Genomic DNA, 12919 nt, shown 5'->3' with positions numbered 1-12919 from the left:
ATTTGATATCCATTCTAGAATTTTATTCATGAGTTTTGCATTTCTTGCAATTGCTAAGCTTTAAATATCTATTTTAGTGGAAAATTCCTCTGGCTGTAATCTCATAATGCTGTCAGTCTTGTTCTCAGTGATAGTTTAGAAAAACAGTTTTTTATTCCCTTGCACAACACCTCCTGGTTTTTCCACAGAAGATGTGAAAATTCCCAGTGTAGGGGAGAAACTTCCAGTAAATGGTGGTATTTATCTTTGCTGATACTGTTGTTGATTCTTTTCCCTTTTCTGAACATTATAGTTAATATTTTTGTAGCTATAGGCAGAAAGGGATTCTTTTTGGAATCTTATTAGTTAGAGATTTGTGTTAACAAATTCCTAAGTAGAATGTTACAAACTTTTTGGAATTAATGAAACAGTCTTTTACTCTGGGTATTTTGTATTGTACATATCTGGCCCTCAAAATAAATTAAAAACATTTTTGTTTTTAGAATAAACAGAGCTAAATTTGGCAATAAGATCAAGTAACACAGTTATTCATAATTAGGACAGTATTCTTTATAAACATAATACGAATGGAGATAAAGCACCAGTTTTGTTTTCCAATAATTATTACTTGTTTTGAATTTGTATAATAGTATCACTTATGTATCAACAAATCTAATATGAAGGATTTTTAAAATTGTTAGTAGGTTAAACTTTTTGAGATATTATTTTAGGCTTATAATCAAGACATACAAGTTATTAAGGAATATCCATATTTCTGGGTTTTTGTTTCTTTGTATTTGTCAGCATTGTGGTTTCTATTTGAGGAATCTTGTTTCTGATGCATAGAATTAGACTTTTTTTTAAGTAAAAAGAGAGCCTTTAAAGTAGTTCTGATGCTCTTCTTTAATATGATACGGTTTCAGTGATACCTTACTTTTGATTTTCTTCCTAACATTTTGTCAGTATTTCCCAGTCTTATTTGTAGTTTTTCCTTTCCTGTACTTGTTCTTTATCTGTTGGTGTTAGTCAGCTCTCTATCTGAGACTTTATTCTCTTTTTGTTCTGTGTATTTCTGCCAGAAATTTCCTTTACTCCATTGATTTCATTTTCTATGTATACATATGCTGATGGCTCCATATCATTAGCTCTATCCATGTATGGCCAATAGCTTTTAAATATCTACTTTTAGATATCACAGAAGCTTCCTAAACTCAGCGTGTTCAAAAGCAAACTTGTGAAACTTGATGGATTTTAGTAGTTGACATCAAAATTTCACTCTTGCTCGTCAGAAATCTGGACATTGTTTGTGACCCCCTTTTTTTTCACTACTTCATGTACATTTAATCATTTACTAAGACTTGTTGAGTTTATGTCCTGCATATCACCAGTGCCAACACACCGATCTAGGACACCATCATCTCTTACCTAGATAAATTATTATAATAGCTTCCAAACGGGACTCTCTGCCTCCAGTTTGCTCATTTCCATTGCATTTTGTTAAAATGGTTCTGTCACCCTGCTTTAATGGCTTACCATGACCTTTAAATGATGTGTGCACTAGTCTTCAAGGTATAGTGATACATAAGATGATGTTAGGATGCAGAACAAAAATATTAAAACTTATGTACTTTTTAATCTAAAAAGTACTAAGACATTTGTACTTAGTAGCTAGTACTGTGTACTAGTTGTTAACTCATTATACCCTTGCTCTGTATGTCAGATGGTCATTTGGTACTGGAGGTATCCGGAGAGAAGCATGCTTTGTTCATTTTCTGAATGTTGCACAATACTGTAATTTGACTGTTTAAATGGATTTATGAATTATCTAATTTAATACAAAGCGGATAAGTCTGGGGAGGGATTTAAAGAGAATATCAAACCAAGTATATAAATACAAAGATGATCACATGGTTGTTCACCTAGCAAGATACACAAAATCATATCTGTTCTTATAAATTAGAAAAAACATTTAAGCTTATTTTGGAATTTTGAGTCACACTTAAAAAAAAATTAATTCTTATTGTGAGGCATCTCTTTCTGCTTTGATAGCCATAAAAATCAAATATGCAAATTTATCTTAGAACTATCTCTTTGAATTTCTGTGTCACAGTAATAAGATCCTAAAAAGCATTGAAGCACATTTAATTATACTTTCATTAAAAATATTATAGTTAAGGTAGCAGAGTAGGTAAATGCTGTGCTTGCCTGTTCTCACAACCACATCAAAATTACAACTAAACTATAGAACACCCATCATTGAGAATCACTTGAAGTCTAGCTGAACAGAGTCCTACAACTAAGGACATACGTAAGAAGCCACCTCGAGACTGGTAAGAAGGGTGGGCTGTGGAACAAACTGGTACCACACCTGTGAGTGGCTATTAAAAATTGGGAGGGATAGTTCAGCCAGGGATGCCCTCCCTGAGGAGCAAGGGGTCCCAGTCCCACTCCTTGGCCCAGGGTTTCGGTGCCGGGAAGAGAAGTCCCCACAACTTCTGGCTGTGAAAACCAGTGGAGATTGTGGCTGAATAAAACAGAGGGCTGCTGGAGTCTTAGGAGTTCCTCTTAAAGGGTCTGCTCATGGACTTACATGGTGATGGACTCAATAGCTTTGTGTTCCAGCGTTGGGGCAGCAGCTTATGGTGGTGCCAGTGACATATGGGGAGGAACTGAGTTGGCTGGCTTTAGGGCAAGGGCTGGAGAGGCAGCATTCTCTCAGACAAAAGTGCTGAAAGAATCCATTGTTTCTTTGTTGAGTCCTCCCCCACTGCTTGTGTGCAGAAACAGGTGGCCATCATAGCTGAGGCTTCATCAACCTGGCTAACACTGGTCGTCCCAGCTGTGGAGAATCCTTGAGACCCCACCCCTACCCAACTTTCAGGAAGCTACTTCCAGTGGCTTTTTCGTACCAACAGCCTATCTTGGCTCATGCTACGGACTTTCCTAAAATCTCTCAAAGGTTCAGAAAACCCAAACAAGCAGTATCTGGCCTCACGGTGCACAATACTACCCCTTGCTGAGCAGCCCCAAGCCTGGCACTAGCAACAGCTAGCCTTGATTTGTGGTTTAACTTCTCGGGGTACCTCCAAACCCAGCGTGGGTGGCACCCATCTGCAGATTGCTTGGGGGCTCATTCCAAGTGGCCCCAGGCAGGGCGCACCGGCTGTGGCTGAACCTGGACTGTGGTTGGAGCGCTTCCCAGAGGCCCCAGGGACAAGCGTACCCGAGTGGCTGGCTTCCAACCTATCTGGAGCACCACCTGGCGTGCATCTGAAGATGACACACCTGAAGAGCAGACTGGGCAGGCACCAGAGCCTGCTAAAGTAAATCCTACTCCATAGGGTCAGCCCATGCACAACAGCTCCTCCACTGTAGTCATCAGCCATTCGTCATAACTAATCATCCTATGGGTCATTCTTTCCCATTGACATGCAAACAGCAACAAAGACTCAGCTACAATGGGAGGGCACATACAATGCATACAGGGGACATACCTGAAGCACCTGGCTCAGGAGACTGCCCCTGGGCCCCACAGGTCACCTACTACATAAAACACTCTGCTAAGACTGGAAGTCATAGCAGCCCTACCTAATACATGGAAACAAACACAGGGAGACAGTCAAAATGGGGAGACAAAGAAACATGTCCCAAATGAAAGAGAAAAAAGTTTCAGAAAAAATATACAAAATGGAGACAAGCAATCTACTAGATGCAGAGTTCAAAACACTGGTTATAAGGATGTACAATGGACTTATGGGAAGAGTAGATGTACTCAGTGAGAACTTTAACAAAAAGATAAAAACATAAAAATGGAAATAGAAATCATAAAAAAAGAACCAGTCAGAAATGAAGAATACAATAACAAATGAAGACTACATTAGAGGGAATTAACAATAGATTAGAAGCAGAGGATCAGATCAGTAATTTAGAAGATAAAGTAGCAAAAAACAATCAGAACAGCAACAAGAACAAAGAATTAAAAAAAATGAAGCTAGTTCAAGGGACCTTTGGGACAACATCAAGTGTACAAACAACATTTGCATCATAGGGGTACCAGGAGAGAAGAGACAGGTGTATTCTTTGATTGAAAACCTAGTTGAAGAAATAATGACAGAAAACTTTCCTAATCTGGTAAAGAAAGTAGACATACAAACCCAGGAAGTCCCAAACAAGATGAACTCAAAGAGGCCCACACCAAGACACATCATAATTAAAATGCCAAAGATTAAAGACAAAGAATCTTAAAAACAGCAAGAGAAAGGCAGTTACCTATAAGGGAGCTCCCATGAGGCTGTCAGCTTATTTCTCAGCAGAAACTTTGCAGGCCAGAAGGGACTGGCACAAAATATTCAAAGTGATGGAAAGCAAGGACCTACAACCAAGACTATTCTACCTAGCAAAGTTATCATTTAGAGTGGAAGGAGAGATAAGGAGCTTCTCAGACAAAAAGAGTTGAATGAATTCATCATCTCCAAACCAGTATTATGAGAGATGTTAGAGGGACTTCTTAAGAAGGAGAAAAAAAAAAGATTAAAAATACGAATAAGGAAAGGCAGTAACCACATATCTATCAACAGTTACTTAAAATGAAAAAGAATTAAATACTCCAATCAAAAGATAGGGTGGCGAAATGGATATGAAAATAAGACCCTTACATAGGCTGCCTACAAGAGACTCACTTAAGATTAAAAGATACACACAGACTAAAAGTAAAAGGATGGAGAAATATATTTCATGAAAATGGAAACAAAATTTTAAAAAAGCTGAGGTAGCAATATTTATACCAGACAAAACAGACTTTAAAACAAAGCCTATAACAAGAGACAAAGTAACCACATGGGTATTCAAAGAAACCGAAAACACTGCTTCAGAAGGACATGTGAATCCATATGTTCGTTGCAGCATTACTTACAATAGTGAGGATATGGAGGCAACCTGGGTATCCATCAGTGGATGCATGGGTAAAGAAGAGGTGGTACATGTGTACAGTGGAATATTATTCAGCCATAAGAAATTGAAATCTTGCCATCTGCAACAACATGAATGGACTTTGATCTAGGGTATTGTGCTGAGTGGAGTATGTCAAACAGAGAAAGACAACTGCCATATGATTACACTTACATGTAGAAAATAAGTACGAAATAAAAGCGAAACAAACTCAGATGCAGAGAACATTTTGATTATTGCCACATGAGAGGGGGATTTGGGGAGTGAGTGAAAAAGGGGGAGGGATTAAGAAGTACAAATTAGTAGTTACAAAAGAGTCATGGAGATATAAAGTATAACATGAGAGATATAGTCAATAATATTATAACTGTATGGTGTCAGATGGGTACCAGATTTATTGAGGTTATCACTTTATAAGTTACATAAATGTCTAATTACTATTGTATACCTGAAACTAATATTGTATACCAAATGCGATTGAAAAACAAAAAAAGACAAAATTATAGCCATTTTTTGTGAAAACATAAACATAATTAAAACATAAATTAAAAATTTTTTTATCTCTTTATTTTCTATTTTTTTGTGATACAGGTATTATTTTAACAATATGATTATTTCCTAAATCATCGATTTATATATATGTAATATGTATTACATATATATTTGTATAATGTATATATAATATGTACTCATATATAATATAGTTACATTATAAATCATGTAAAAAACTTTAGGTAAATAAACATACCAGCGTGGATACGTAATGAATAAAATTTGGAGAGCATAAATTTAAATTCTTTTATTAAATAGCTTTCAGGGTTCCTTCTTTCTTTTTCAGTGTCATATCTTAGCACTTCTGTGTTTACATTTCATGTTTTAGTTATATTGGACTTTTCTGTTTTTCAAAAGAGCTACGCATTGTTCCTTGTTCGATATTTGCACATTCTTATTCCTCTTTTAAGTTTGAGTTAAACATTATCTAGCATATCTACCTCTCAGAGTGTAGTCTTTGAACTGTTTGTTACCAGTCCATGACTAGATAGGAACAGAACTTGAGAGTAAATAATTAGCTTGAATTGCGTTTTGACATTGTCATTGTCACATCCAAGTACATGATCAGTGGACTCCTTTCTGAACAGGATATCTGACTAGTTCAAGTGTCATGGTGCATGTGTGATTTATTTAATTTTTTAGGGCAGTTTAAGGTTCAAAGAAAAATTGAGGGAAAAGTGTGGAAATTTCCATTATACCCCAGCAACCACATAGCCTCCCCTGTTAGAAATGTCCCAACTGTCCCAACAGAAAGGTACATTTGTTAAACCTGATGAACTTACATTGTCGCATCATAAATCACCCAAACTCTGTAGTTTACATTACAGTACATTCTCTGAATTTGGACAAATGTATAATGACATGTATCCATCATTATGATAATCTTACAAAGTAGTTTCACTACTCTAAGAATCCCCTATGCTCCAACTATTCATTCCTAGCCCTATTATCTCTCCCCCACCCCCTGGCAACTATTGATCTTTCTTCTCTCTCCATACTATGTCACGTAGTTGAAATCTGTGTCTTCTCTTTTTCTTATCCAGGCTAGAGACTTATTGACTTTATTTAAAGGAAATAGCTTTTGGTTTCATCGATTTTCTGTATTGGTTTGTTGTTTTCAATTTTATTGATTTCTGCTCTAATTATTATTATTTCATTTTCTTCTGCTTATTTTGGATTTAATTTGCTCTTTTTAGTTTCTTAAGGTAGAAACTTCTAATATATGCATTCAGTGCTGTAAATTTTCCTCTAAGCACTGCTTTTACTGCATTTCACAAATTTTAAGTTATGGGTTCATTTTCATTTAGTTCAAAATATTTTAAAATTTCTCTTGAGATGTTTTCTTTGCTCCACATGTAATTTAATAGTGTGTTTTCAAATATCCATGTGTTTTTAAGATTTTCCAGTTATCTTTGTGTTACTGGTTTCTAGTTTAATCCTCTTATGGTCTGAGAGCAGACATTGTATGGTTTCTATTCTTTTAAATTTGTGAAGGTGTGTTTTATGACCCAGAGTATGGTCTCTCTTGGTGAATATACCATGTGAGCTTGAGAAGAGTGTGTATTTTGCTGTACATGTGTTATTTTTATATTAGTCATTTGTAACCCAAAATGTGAAAGAACTGATGAAAATGTAAAGATTTATTTACTTTAAAAATCTTTTGTCAAATTTAATTACTCTTGTTCTGTGGCATTTATAATAGGCATGACATAAATATGTTCACACCACACATGCATTGTTTGGAAAAAAGAATATTACAATTAAGTTGACAGAAGGAGGTCTTCAGGATTTCATATGTAATCATTAGTGCTTTGAATTTCTTTTAAAGTCTCACTTCAGGTTGCTAACATTTAAAAACTACACACAAATGACAAGATAAAGGTGTTTGCTTGGAGATGTTGGAGGAATCTGTACCAAAAAGGTAGTTCATGTAATACTTTCCAGCAGCACCATAGCTTGATATATTTAGAAACAGTGATGCAGAAAACCAATTCTTAAGCAAATAAGATAGCAAAGGAATTTTTCTTAAAATTTGATGAACATATTGATTTTGCTGACATGACAGTAATGTGAGGGAAGAATTTTAACTTCCTTGCTGACAAAACAGCTTGCTCTGAAGTATTTGAAACTTTGAGGGATGAACAAATCAACCAAGGTGGTTTGGAGTTTTGCTTTCTTTTGTAGGAGTATGTTCTTATTATATAGAGACAGTGACAGGAAAAATGTGCTAGAACTTGTGCCAGAGTGTAAATTAATGTCACGCTTATTGAGAAAGTCTTGCTATATCCGCCAAACTAAACAGTATTCTTGGTGTATCAGCTCAATTAACCACTGTTAATTTGTGGTTCACTAAAAGTGTGAATTACTTAAATATTAATGCCTTAAATTTGAGATTTAAAAAAAGTAAATGATAATTTGGAAGCTGAACCAATCAACTGTTATATGCTGAGGTATACAGTAATTTTTGATGAAAAATTTTCAGACAAAAGTATTTGAACTTGGATGAACTCTTAGTGTTTTTGCAAACTAAGAAGCTAATTTGGTCCCTGGCTATTTAAACACGTGAATTAGACTTATTTCTCTGATAGCTTCATTTCCCACCCCCCCCCAGATGATCTTAGTCTTTCACGCAAAAAAGGAATGTCAACTGTTTTCATCGTTATATACGATCAAAGGACAGAAATGTTAGAATTTCGAAGGAAAACTACTGTTGGTATGCTGGGTTCCACAATATGGTAACAATTATCAGTGAAGTTGGTAATTATTTTAGCATTGTGCATTTGTAAAGTGTTACACATTTGATAAGACATATTTTGAATTTTCAATAAAAAGAAAACCCATGCATAGGAAATTAATAGATCAGGTATCTACTTATTTTCATCAAGTTATTTTAGATTGAACTATAACTTCAATGGATAAATGATTGGAACTGGCTACTAATAAAGGATTGAAGACAAATTTTAAAAAATGTTTTCTGCATTTTGGGTAGAAGTTAAAAATGAATATCCCGAGGTTGCTGAAATTGCTTTAGAATCTCTTCTATTCTTGTCAGCATACATCTGTCAGCATACTGAAACTAGTTTCTCTGTTATGAGCGCTATTTAAAAAAAAAAACATATAGTTTAGGGAATCTTATCCCTGTGAGCAGCGTTATTAGCAGTCCAGCTTAGTTTAGGTCAGCTGACAAGTGTGGTAGCCAGTCTCCAAGAGAGCCTCTAGGAAGCCCTCTTTCCTGATATTTACACCGTGTGTAATCCCCTTACATTGCAACACAGGTTAATGTATAATATGTCACTTTGGAGATTAGGGCAGAACAGATACTGCAGTGGCTATCTTGGTTGCTGTCATTTTGTCTCTGGAAGCCAGCTGCCATATGGTGAAGAGCTCAGTAGAGCGGCCCACGTACTGAGGAATTGAGGCTTCTGGCCAGCAGCCAGTGAGAAACTGAGGCCTTTGCCATCAGCCATGTGAGTGATTTTAAAGGCAAATTCTCCAGTCTGGTTAAGCCTTCAGATGACTTACTCTAGTGTGACAGCCATTTTCTATAATTATTGGCTATATACATACTTCCAGTGAAAAACATGGAGTTTTACATAATTCTTTTTTTCCTGTTTATTCTAATTATATTTCTGAAATATAATTGCATGGGTCTGAGTCTAATTTGGATTTGTGTTTTATATGCCTTTTTTACATTTATTTTTCTAATAGTTTTTTTATATTTGATCTTACAAAAGTATTGATCCATAATGGATTAGAATTCAAAAAAAAGAAAATGGATCTTTACTATGGTCTGCATTAGGTCACTATCATAGTTTTCTTGGTACTCTACACTTAACTTATCCTGATGGTCGTCTTGTTTATTATAATTGGTTATATTCTTAAACTGAAATCTCTATGAAGAGCAGAGTCCATGTCTGTATTTGCTGTTAAATCTTCAGTACCCAGAACAGGGTCTGGTACTTGGCAGCTACTCAGTAGATACTGGTTAGAAGAATTAATGAGTGTTTTTCATTGTGTTGAATGAAAAAATTTTCATTGTGTTAGAATAAGGATTAACTTCTATAGTTATAAATAAATTGGCTATGATAACCATATGTCCTCAGGGGAATGGTAATTTTGGTGAATAGAAAATACTCTTGGCATTCTTCTTGCTGAGTATATTAGGTTTTTAAAAAAATTTTATTTTATATTAGTTTCAGGTATACAGTATAATGGTTAGACACTTTATATAATTTATAAAACGATCCCCTCGCTTACTCTCGTACCGATCTGGCACTACATACAGCCATTACAGTAATATTGACTATGTTCCCATTGCTGTACTCAACATCCTGTGACTGTTTGTAGCTACTAATTTGTACTTCTTCATCCCTTCACCTTTTTCACCTAGCCCCCCAACCCATCTCCCCTCTGGCTATCACCAGTTTGTTCTCTATATCTGTGAGTCTGTTTTCATAGAAGAGAAATCATATAGTATTTATCTTTCTCTCTCTGACTTATTTCACTCAGCATAATACCATCTAGGTCCATCCATGTCATTGCATATGGTAAGATTTTATTCTTTTTATGGCTGATTAATATTCTGTTGTATATATATTGCATAATTTCTTTATCCAGTTGTCTATTAACGGGTACTTAGATTGCTTGTATATCTTGACTATTGTGAATAGTGCTGCTGTGAACTCAATGGTGCATAGATTTTTACAAACTAGTGTTTTGATTTTCTTTGGATAAATACCCAGAATTACAGTTTCTGGGCCAAAAGATAATTCTCATTTTAACTTTTTGAGGAACCTTCAGACTGTTTTCCACAGTGGCTATACCAGTTTACAGTCCCACCAACAGTGTACAAGGGTTCCCTTCACATCCTCACCAACACTTGTTCTTTTTTGATTTATTGATAATAGCAAATCTGACAAGCTGAGTTACAAGAATATACAAGAATAAACTCAAAATGTAGTTTATACAAGAATAATAAACTCAAAATGGAGTTTATTCTTGTATATGGTGTATATTCTTGTATATTTTTGTATATGGAAGGTGGTCTAGTTTCATTTTTTTGCATGTATCTGTCTAGTTTTCCCAATACCATTTGTTGAAGAGACTCTGTTTACCCCATTGCATCTTCTTTCTTCCTTTGTCATAGATTACTTGATCGTATAGGGATTACTATAACCTTGTACTATAGTTTGTTAGTGGTAGTACGATACCTCCAACTTTGTTCTTTTATGTTTCCACACAAATTTTTGAATTATTCTAGTTCTCTGAAAAATGCCATTGATATTTTGATAGAGATTGCATCGAATCTATGGATTGCTTTGGTTAATATTTCTTTCTGCCCATGAGCACAGGTGTGTGCTTTCATTTATTTGTATTTTCTTCAATGACTTACAATTTTCCGAGAACAGGTCTTTTATCTCCTTGGTTAATTTGATTCCTAGATATTTTATTGTTTTTGATGCAATTATAAATGTTATTTTCTTAATTTTTCTGATAGTTCATCACTGGTGTATAAAAATGTAACCAACTTCTGAATATTAATTTTGTATCCTGCTACTTTACTGAATTCATTTATCAGTTCTAACAGTTTTTTTGGTGGAATCCTTAGGGTTCTCTATAGTATCATGTCATCTGCAGATAATGACAGTTTTACTTTATCCTTTCACATTTTGATGCCTTTTATTTCTCTTTCTTGTCTGATTGCTGTAGCTGGCACTTCCAATACTAATTTGAATAGAAGCAGTGAAAGTGGGCATCTTTGTCTTGCTCCTGATCTTAAGGAAAATGCTTTTAACTTTTCCCCATTGAGTATGATGTCAGCCGTGGGTTTGTCATGTATGGCCTTTATTATGTTGAGATATGTTCCCTCTATTCTCACTTTGCTGAGAGTTTTTGTCAGAAATGGATGCTGGATTTTGTCGAATGCATTTTCTGCATCTATTGATATAATCATATTATTTTTATCTTCCAATTTGTTAATGTGGTGTATCACATTAATTGACTTCTGGATTTTAAACCAACTTTGCATCCTAGGGATAAATCCAACTCGATTATGGTATATGGTATTTTTAATATATTGCTGAATTTGGTTTGCTAATATTTTGTTGAGGTTTTTTGCATCAGTATTTATCAGGGATATTGGCCTATAGTTTACTTTTTTTGTACTGCCTTTATTTGGTTTTGGAATCAGGGTAATGGCCTGGTAAAAGAGTCAGGGAGCCTTTCCTCCTCTGGAATTTTTTAGAATAGTTTGAGAAGAATAGATGTTAATTCTTTGAGTGGTAAAATTCACCTGTGAAGCCATCTGGTCCAGGACTTTTAGTTTGAGGGAGGTTTTTGATTACTGATTCTATCAGTGATAATCTGTCATTTCAGATTTTCTGTTTCTTCTTGACTCAGTCTTGGGAGATTGTATGTTTCTAGGAATGTATCCATTTCTTCCAGATTGTCCAATTTGTTGGCATATGATTGCTTGTATTTTCTTATAATAATCCTTTCTATTTCTTTGGGGTCCGTAGTTTTCGTTTTTGGTTTTATTTATTTGGGTCCTCTCTCTTTTTTTCTTGATGAGTCTGCTTAAAGAATTATCAATTTTGTTTATCCTTTCAAAGAAACAGCTCTCGGTTTCATTGATGTTTGGTATTTTTCTAGATTATTTCATTATCGCTCTGCTCTTTATTATTTCCTTCTTTTTACTTTGAATTTTGTTTGCTGCTCTTTTTCTAGTTCTTTTAAGTGTAAGTTTAGATTGTTTAGGTTTTTCTTGTCTCTTGAGGTAGGCCTGTACTGCTATGAATATCTCTTAGGACTGCTTTCTCTCTGTCCCTTATTTTTTGAGTCATTGTATTTTCATTTTCATTTGTCTCTATGTATCTTTCGATTTCTTCCTTGAGCTCATTGTTAACCTATTCATTGTTTAGTAGCATGTTGTTTAGCCTCCATGTGTTTGTATATTTTCCAGGTTTTTTTTTTTTTTTTTGGAGTTGATTTCTAGTTTCATACAATTGTGGTCAGAGAAAACACTTGATATGATTTCAGTTTTCTTAAATTTATTGAGATTTGTTTTCTGGCCTAGCATGTGGTCTATCCTGGAAAATGTTCCATACACACTTGAGAGGAATGTGTATTCTGCTTCTCTGCGGTGAAAGGCTCTGAAGATATCATTTAAATACACCGATATAATGAGTCGTTTTCTGGTTGGTTTTTACTTGTTGATTGCTGTTTACTTGTTGATTTTCTGTCTGGAAGATATGTCCATTGGTGTCAATGGGGCGTTACAAGTCTCCTATGAGAGTATATTACTGCCGATCTCTCCCTTTATGTCGGTCAATAATTGCTTTATTTATGTAGGTAGTCCTGTTGGATAGTTTTATAAAATATATATTTTTATTTCCATAGCACAACCACCACCTCTGAAGAAGATGTCGCAAGGATATCCCCG

At 34.9% G+C, this 12919-nt stretch overlaps 1 protein-coding gene across 1 annotated transcript in view; it reads left to right on the top strand.

Moving 5' to 3' along the window:
* PAWR (pro-apoptotic WT1 regulator) overlaps positions 1–12919 on the top strand; it is a 99932-nt gene that overhangs the window by 75524 nt on the left and 11489 nt on the right. Inside the window, 2 exon segments of the mRNA XM_015598415.1 lie at positions 12877–12914; positions 12917–12919. The exon segment at positions 12917–12919 is cut by the window's right edge and continues 101 nt beyond it. Coding sequence (XP_015453901.1) covers positions 12877–12914; positions 12917–12919 — 41 coding nt within the window.

Source organism: Pteropus alecto, unplaced genomic scaffold (assembly GCF_000325575.1).
Source record: "Pteropus alecto unplaced genomic scaffold, ASM32557v1 scaffold76, whole genome shotgun sequence".
Taxonomy (NCBI): domain Eukaryota; kingdom Metazoa; phylum Chordata; class Mammalia; order Chiroptera; family Pteropodidae; genus Pteropus; species Pteropus alecto.
This window is presented reverse-complemented; position numbering and strand designations above follow the sequence as displayed.